This window comes from Filicampus tigris, chromosome 5 (genome assembly GCF_054856515.1).
Source record: "Filicampus tigris isolate MCC_2025a chromosome 5, RoL_Ftig_1.0, whole genome shotgun sequence".
Taxonomy (NCBI): domain Eukaryota; kingdom Metazoa; phylum Chordata; class Actinopteri; order Syngnathiformes; family Syngnathidae; genus Filicampus; species Filicampus tigris.
In genome coordinates this window covers 19,919,637-19,928,756 of record NC_141221.1, presented here as the reverse complement: position 1 = coordinate 19,928,756, position 9,120 = coordinate 19,919,637, and the positions used below count along the sequence as shown (strand labels likewise).

The window sequence follows — 9,120 nt, the reverse complement described above, 5'->3', positions numbered from 1 at the left end:
TGTTTCGTGCGTTTGTTTTTGTAAATAATTCTTTGTGGTTCCACACATTTCAAAAGTAATGTCTGATGTTCATTGGTTAGTTTTCATGGTTTTCTTTTATTTTTTGTATTGCTATCATAATTTTTATTTTTTCATTATTATACTGTATATTTTCTTTCATTAACAGAGGGATACGAACAATTTTGCCCACTTATACATAGTATAGTAAACATAACACATCTTAAATGTTTCAAGTGAAGTATGTCGGCCTAACATTTAATTTTGCTTTTGATTTTAATAATTCTTGTGCCAGCTGTGCGGTCCTTGCTGTCTGTGTGTCCCGACAATAATCCAACATCCACTTATTATGTAACCCTGCTGGATACAGATATTTATAATCTGAAGTTATGACATCATCCAGCCACCCAGCGCATCTGACCATGACAAGCGTTTGGGGTGGCATGCAAACTGGCCTGCCATGGTAGGTTGTTACTTGTAGTCAATCTGCAACGTGATTGCTAGCAGGCTTCAATTTTTTTTTTCATTACCCCTTCTCTTTCACCCAGGGGTCAATGGGTTGTGAGAAGACTTACAGGGTGGAGAAACTCCTGAAACAGTGTCAGAGGGAGTGCGTTGTGAGCCTGAGACAAAGGTTACCCCCAGCAAAGAAGAGCAGTTGGATGAAAGGCACAGACAAGGTGAGCCAAGTCTACCGTTAAGCCTTCAGTGACCGAGCTTTTAATTCAGCCACGTCTGGTCTGGACACAAACTGCACTTGTTGATGCCTGCAGCCACAATCTGACCTCATGTTGCAGTCCGTAGCTCTAATTAATTGAGATATTGTTGTATGGGGGTTTTCATATTCATTCACATTAGGTACTGGTAAAATGAACTGCTCTGATTACAAATATTCTAAAACAAGACAATATGTAATAATTTATAAATTTTGAAGATTTGTAAAAGCTGGGTTTGAAAATAGCCTCAGTACCTTGTTAGTGTCCAAGTGCAGCCAGTCTGTCATATACTGTGTGTGTGTGCGTGTGTGTAGTGTTTGCATGTGACTGTAGTCTAAGTGCTGTTACTGCTGGGTGCAAATGTATATTGCTGTGGTTCTTACCACTTTGACCTCTGATGAAACCTCTCCCATGGGTAGTAAAAAAAAATTTAAAAAATAGTAAGGCTTATGATTGCAATGACTCCCTGCTGTGGATCTAAGCATGTGGAGGTTGCACATTTTTAGTAATGGCACTGTAGAATTTGACATGAATAAGTTGTGATGTGTGGTTGCCCTTTGGAAGGATGCTTGATGTTTTTGTCGATAAAAATCCCACAATATTTACAGTACTGTTTGACATTTACTGGGGAAGGAGTTCATCCTCGTTTTATCCACCTTTTCACTGGTTTGAGAGGAGGGTTCTGTTTAATTGTGTAAGAATGTTTGCTCATTTACCTGGAGACTGGTAATCTTTCAAACTATAATAAACTGAGATCTAGTTGTGGAAAACAAACAAAGGCTTACATTAATTCAGTGTTATTTCTCTCTTAGAGCTACATGCAAAATTTCCACAAAGAAATGCCTGTCTTGTTGGTGAGATGCTAGTCTGCTTTCTGACTACTGTTGAAGTGCCCTTGAGCAAAGCACCAACATCCCTTCCAGCATCTCTCCTTACATGCCTGCAAGTGTGTGATCTGGTTCTGCATGTGCTGTGCAACAAAGCATACAGAATTAAAACACCAGAAAAACAGCAACACTGGACATTTATGGTTTTAGACTATTTTTCATTTTCTTCAAAAAAATGCTTGACAATAATAGGATTCCCTGCTAAAGCTGCTGCCCCTACGACCCGACCCCGGATAAGTAGTAGAAAATGGATGGATGATCAGCATTTTAAAATTATTGTGTAATTTACATACTTTGTTTCTCAGAAGGTGACCTTCAACCTTTTTTTTCCCCTAAACATTCAGTGGAGAACCTTCACCAAGGCATTGGCAAAACAGGCGCTCACAACTCAGTCAGCTGAGTTCAAATATGCCTGCATCTCGACTTCTACCCCTGGACATCCATTTGACAGCTGTTTTATAAGGTTTGGCTGCATCAAGACTCCAAGGTGGGCAGGAATTCATTGAATCATTATTTGACCATAGGTATGATTGATTGTTGTCTGCGATTGGTTGGAAAGATACCTGGGAAAGGTTCACGCTCACTTGCAACCCTAAGCCATGGAAGGATGGATAATTGCCATTTATTTATTGAGTAATGTCTTAAATGTACAGTATGGTAGTTTGTTTCCACGCAATGTACTGGGCAACGTATTGTGAGCATATTCAACCCAGGCCAGTTGGGATCTCCAAGAAGTCGGGTTCGAGTGGGTCATCCAGCGTAGAGCAGACTCTATTTGCTGGTTGACGCGTGCCGCTTGCCCATTTGTGGGTGGTAACCCGAGGACAGGCTGACTCCGATGCCCAGCCCAGCACAGAAGGATCTCCAGACTTGTGAAGTGAAACTGGGGGCCCCTGTCAGACACAATATCAGAGGGAATACCATGGAGATGAAAAACATTCTTGATCAACAACTCAGAAGTCTCCTTGGCCGACGGAAGTCTTGGCAATGCCAGGAAGTGGGCAGATTTAGAAAATCCATCTACAATGGTAAGGATCACTGTGTTGCCATCCGAAGGAGGGAGGCCGTTACCGGGAGCGGTCGTAGCAGGCCAGAGCTGGGTTTGGGGGAGTTCTTACTCCTTGCACATACTGTACAAGCAGAAACGAATGCTCTTATGTCCTCCTCCATGGATGGCCACCAGAAGCGTCGACGGAGAAATGCCAATGACCGGCGGATTCCAGGATGACACGTCAAAGGCGAGGAATGTCCCCATTCAAGCACCTGGGAACGGACGGAGGGAGGGACAAACAAGCAATCCCTGGGATGTCCACCAGGCTCAGGCTGTCCATGCTGGGCGCTTTTTATGACAGACTCAATCTCCCAAGTAAGGGATGCCAGAAAACAGGCCGGAGACAAGATGGGTTCAGGTTCAGACTCATGCACAAAGGGGTGAATTGACGAGACAGAGCATCAGGTTTAATGTTCTGGGACCCTGGGCGATATGATAAGGAAAACACAAAACATTCAAAGAACAGTTCCCACCTTGCCTGTCTGGTGTTAAGACGTTTGGCTGAGCGGATGTACTCCAAATTTCGATGGTCTGTCCAAACGATGAATGGATGGTTTGCTCCCTCCAACAGGTGTCACGACTCCTCCAGGGCCAGTTTCACCGCCAAAGGTTCCTTGTCACCGATGCTGTAGTTGCATTCAGCTGTGGAAAGTCTGCGCAAAAAGAAAGTGCAAGGATGCACCTTGCCGTCTGTGGACCGCTGCGACAACACAGCGCCCACGCCCACATCTGAAGCATCCACTTCGACGATAAATTGTTGAGTTGTGTCAGGATGAATGAGAACTGGAGCAGAAACAAAACGCTTCTTCAAGTCGTTGAAGGCCAGGTCCACTTCGTGGGACCGCCGGAAGGACTTCAATGATGACGTGAGGGCGGTGAGAGGGGCTGCAACGCGGCTGTGATTCCTAATGAACCTGCGGTAGAAATGAGCGAACCCAAGAAAGCGCTGCAATTGCTTCCGGGAGCAGGGTTTAGACAAATTAGCTACAGCGCTCACCTACACTGGGTCCATTTGGAGCTCCCCCTCGGCAATGACGTATCCTAGAAAGTGGTTGTGGGGACATAGAACTCACACCTCTCCGGCTTTACGTAGAGCTTGTTCTCAAGAAGCCTTTGAAGAACTTGCCGCACATGGTGCTCATGTTGAGACTGGGAACTGGAAAATATCAGGATGTCATCCAGATACACAGAGGCAAACACACCAATCATGTCTCATAAGACGTCATTGACCAAAGCCTGGAAGAGTGCCAGAGCATTGGTGAGACCGAATGGCATGACAAGGTACTCGTAGTGGCCCCTGTGAGTATTGAAAGCTGTCTTCCATTCGACGCCTTCTCTAATGCGAACCAGGTGGTAAGCCTGACGAAGGTCTAGTTTAGTTAAAATGGTGGCACCGAGGAGTGGTGTGAAAGCAGTCTATGAGTGGCAATGGGTACCTGTTCCTGACAGTAATGCTGTTAAGTCCTCTGTAGTCTACACACGGATGCAGGGTCTTGTCTTTCTTGTCCACAAAAAAAGAATCCCGCCCCCACAGGGGAAGAGGAGGGTCGGATGATTCCATCAGCAAGCGACTCAGTAATGTAATCCTCCATTACTTCTCGTTCATGGTGCGAGATGTTATATAGCCGACCACTAGCCACAACCCACCCAGTTTGAGGTCAATGGCGCAATCATATGGTCTGTGCGGAGGTAAGGACGTGGCAGAGTGTTTACTAAAAACGGGAGCAAGGTCATGATAACAGGCAGGAATGAGAGATAGATCCGGTTGATCGAGCAGTTGAGGTATGCTGGCAGGCCCCACAGCTGACCTCAAACAGGAAGTAATCTTACCCCCTGTCCAATCTATGTGAGGGGTGTGGATCTTCAACCATGGTAAACCAAGAACTAATGGGACTTGTAAGTTGTTAAACAGGAAGAAACCTATTTCCTCCTGATGGTTCCCTAACAGTCTAAGGGAAACTGGCACAGTCTCCTGAGTTATGTTGTAAAGAAGGTGTCCATTGAGAGCTCGGGCTGTAATTTGGGTCGACAGCGATCGCAGATCAATGCCCATCTGCTGCACCAGGCTGCTGTCTATGAGGTTGTCATCTGCACCGGAATCAACAAGAACAGAGAGGGGATTTGACAGATCCTTCCAAACAAGAGTAGCAGAGAGCTTGAGATGCACTGAGCAGGCGGTGTTGGAGGTCAGATTAATCAATTTGTCCTTACCAATAGACCCTTCTTCCGGGCCGGAGAGCACAATCGGCTATAAAGTGCCTTTTTCCTCCACAGTAAAGGCATAAATTGGCATTGTGTCTGCGAGTCCTCTCATCCTCTGTGAGCTGGGTACGCCCCAGCTGCATGGGCTCACAGTCACCGCCAGAGGGCGGTGCGGTAGTCAAGATCTGTGGCTCAGGGAAGGCAGAAGCACGCTGATGTGAAGGCGTAGTTGCTGGTGACCGGAGTCTGGAACGTTCCCTCTGGCACTCGCGGACACGACAATCAAGCTTTATGGCAAGACTAATAAGTCGGTCAAGGCTAGGTGGCTCATCTCTGGAAGCTAGCTCATCTTTTAGAGCCTCGTTTAACGCCGCCCGAAAGATTTCCTGGACTGCCGCGTCATTAAAATTGCTCTCAGCTGCGCGTGTTCTGAAGGTAATTGAAAATTCAGCCACACTGCGAGGACCCTGCCGTAATGACATTAGCCGCTTGGCAGCCTCCCTACCCACGGACAGGATGATCAAAAACTTTCCTCATCTCCTCCGTGAATGCCGAATATGATGCATGCACAAACAAGAGACTGCCTCTCCCATTCAGCTGTGGCCCAATACAAAGCAGAGCCGCGGAAACAGCCAATGAGATAAGAGATCTTAGCTACCTCAGTGGAGTAAGACAGGGGCTGCTGGCCAAAAACCAGCGAGCACTGTACCAAAAAGGCACGGCAAGCACCTTGGTCACCATCATAGGGCGCTGGGGCCGGCAAAAAATGGCACTTAGAAGCATGGGCAGAGAGTGTGGGGGTTGTCAGCGTGTGCTGAGGTTGCCCACTGAATTTGAACCTTTTGCCATTCCACCTGGCAGTTTTACCTGAACGAAAGGTGAACCAAAGTAAATTTGATGCTGTACTTGAACCATTTGGAGTATTGGCATAGTTTTGGTCTCTTCTAGAAGATAACACTTTGAATTTTTCTCCTCAACTATCAGAATCATTTTAAGTGCTACTGGCACTGAAATATGGAAGTTTGAATACATAGAGGGCCGTGGGTCGTCCGTGGGTCGGCCTTCTTTTATGTATTCAAACTTCCATAATCCATAATCCATAAACCTCAGCAAATGCCGTTCCCCGTCCTGGCTCCTTAGCAACATGAGGCTCTGAATCTGCCCCGGCAGCACAACCTCTTCGGCTGCCCTTGGATTCTGCTACGGTGGTGCAAGTCCTTCGGCTGCCCTCTGATTCTGCGGTGGTGGAGCAACCTCTGTGGCTGCCCTTGAATTCTGCTACCGCGGCGCAAGGCCTTCGGCTGCCCTGTGATTCTGCTCCGGCGGCGCAACTTCTGCAGCTGCCCTTTGATTATGCTAGGACGGCACAAGGCCTGAGGGTGCCTACATCCCCTGTGTGGCCCTCTGGTTGTCCACCTGATCGGCCCCATCAAGAAAGTCTCGTCTGGTCTTCGGGACACCCACTGGATCAGCCTCGCCAAGATTCTCTCTTCTGGCCTCCTGGACGGCCACCGGACTGGCCCCACCAAGAACCTCTCATCTGCCCTTCGGGTCGCCCACCTGACGGGTTCCGTCAAAAACCTCTTGTCTGGCCTTCGGGACGGCCACTGGATTGGCCCCACCAAGACCCTCTCGTCTGGTCTCTGGATCGCCCACCAGACTGGTCCTGCCAAGACCCTCTCATCTGGCCTCCGGATCGCCCACCAGAATGGACCTGCCAAGTTCCCCTCATCTGGCCTGCTAGACACCCACTGGACTGGTTCCGCCAGGAACCTCTTATCTGGCCTTCTCCGATCTGTTGTTGATTTTGGTTTTGGTTTTGAATTTAGTTTCATGTTTTCCTCATGATACTTTTATACGTCTGTCTGGTTAGGTTATTGTGTCCATCTGTACTCGGTTACCAGATCCCTTGAGTTACTCAATCAAGGTTGTTGTGTCCACCTGTGCTCGGTTACCAGATCCCTTGAAGTGCTCAATCAACTCCCTCTAACACTTTGTGTCTTGTCCAGGCGTTCCTTGTTTCATCAGTTTGTATTTAGTTCCTTGCTTTCTTTCAGTCTTTGTTGGTCTATTGTTTTTGTTGCGTTTTTGTTTGCTGTCTTAGTCCAACTCACGAGCAGGTTATGTCCACCTGTGCTCGTTTACCCTGATCCTTTGTGTTACCCCGTCATCTTCCTCTATACACTTTGTGCCTTGTCCAGTGTTGCTCGTTGTCTCGTCTGTATTTGGTGTATTTTTTCTTTTTACTTTGTTGGATCATTGTCTTTGTCGCGTCTAATTGCTGTTTGTTTGTTGTCTTGATCCAGTTACAGCAGGTTTCCTAGTGTTTGTTTAGTTACTTTAATTCCTGTTGTTTTATACTTCAATTTATTTGGGAGGGGGTGGGGAGCTGGCGTTACTGTTATGACTGGTTGTTATGTGATGTATCAGTTGCTATGCAGTTGCTCTAGTCCTTTTATGCGTTGCCCTTTATGATTTCATATAGGCCTGAAGTCTTACAGGGTAAAAGTTTGAGTTACTCAGTGACACGTTGCCAGTACGTCAGACCTTTTTTGAGTGAGGATGCAAACTCTCTTCCAGTCTTGACCTGTTGTTACTTTTTTGTTGATAAAGACTTTTTATTCTTCATCTTCCGTGTCAGGTCTGCGTATGTAAATCCCAGTCCTCACGTGACAGTTGTTAGTTTATTATTGACTGACTTTTTTATTCTATTTTTTTAGTTTGGGTTCATATTGAGTTAAACGTTAGCGAATCTAGGCTGTGCATTGAAGGTACAGAAAGCAGCTTCAACTGGAACCACTCGGTAAGACTTACAAGGCAGAAGCCGCTTGACATCAAGCTTGTGTGTTGTTGTGGATCATCTACTGATAAACGACCACTGTATGTTATACACTAGACTGCTAAGAGGGTCCCGCTGGAGGGGGAGGGTAAGCTCATGGTTGCTAGGCATCCACTCTAAGGAAAGCATATTTCTTTTGCAGAGCTGGGCAGTCCGTCCTGGGCCGGAACGGTCTGTCCCTCTGTCCTGGACAGATGCCCATCTTTGGGACGGAGGACGGGGGGGGGGGGGGGGCGAAACGTTTCAAAAAAGGATCGGACTAGTCCTTCCCACCAATCATCCCTCATGTGTGTGACGTGGTCGTGAGGCAGCCAAAGTTCATCTCAACCTACTCGGCGAAATGGGCAAATGACAAAAATTGACTCGGAACACTTGAAACGCGCCACTAGTTACCCAACTGCGCAGGTGATTTTTCAACATGAGATACAGCGCGAGTTCTATTAGTACGACAAGTGATGAGACCCAGTAGAGCAAGCAGTGTTAGAGTCAGCACACCGGCGAGTGACGTCAGCATGTCGCTTGACTGGCCCCTGCTGGAGTAGTACGTAGCTTTAGGTGTGCTAAAGTTAATGCAAATAAATATTCAGTCACTGCATGTTCTCTTCTAAGGAGCCGCCTTCGTTAATTGCCTGCAAAGCGCTTTTCATGTGCTTACCAGTAGTCACATTGCACATGCATATGGTGTCTTCTAGTGGTTCAACACATGTAATACCATGGATAATGCCACAGGAGTCAGGACGCCATTTAGAAACACACCCAGCCTAGCTTGTGTGTGTAATCCGGGATAGTTTTGTTAACTAACTGTTCACATTTTGTACCTTATCCCTTTGCTTGTATGTAGTATGCCCTTGTGTGGGACACACCGTAAAAATCTCTTACCGGCGTATACATTTAAATGAGCTGGAAGTGGAAGTCTTTGTTTCCTCTTAAAATAACCTTGTGTTATTTTGCGATAAAAAAAAAAAAATGAAAACGTCTTAAGTTAAAACGCAAATGTTTTGCAATAAAACACAATAGTATTGTGTTATTACTCAAGCTTGAATATTCTCTTGATGTCCCGTGGTTTGCTCCATTCGGCATCATCATCATCATCTTCACCACATCACGACAGGTTTGTGTTGCAGTTAAATGCTATCTCGGTTAAACAATTGTAAACAATTCAATCCACTCACGATACTTACAGCAGGTAAATGGATGTGCACAGGAAATTCGCCAACTAATGATCTTGAAATAATGTTTGAGTGCAGAGGTTTTGTTTTTGTTTTTTTGCGGCAGCGGCGGGGTGGGGACGGGTGAGGGTGACAGAATGCAAGGACGGAAGCGCTTTAAAAGGACGAGGACGGACGGGGTCGGAGGATGATAATTTTTATGAATAAGGACGGAGGGACGAGGACGGAAGGGTACCCAGGTTGCAGACGGAGGATGGAC

At 46.5% G+C, this 9,120-nt stretch overlaps 1 protein-coding gene across 2 annotated transcripts in view; it reads left to right on the top strand.

The window, feature by feature from the left end:
* The first annotated feature begins 409 nt into the window (after positions 1-409).
* Positions 410-9,120, top strand: part of rimbp2b (RIMS binding protein 2b) — a 102,200-nt gene continuing 93,489 nt past the window's right edge. For both annotated transcript variants that reach the window (XM_086029817.1, XM_086029816.1), the window contains exons 1-2: positions 410-460; positions 546-677. In XM_086029817.1, coding sequence (XP_085885943.1) covers positions 458-460; positions 546-677 — 135 coding nt within the window. In that variant the 5' untranslated portion in view covers positions 410-457. The remainder of the gene's footprint in view (positions 461-545; positions 678-9,120) is intronic.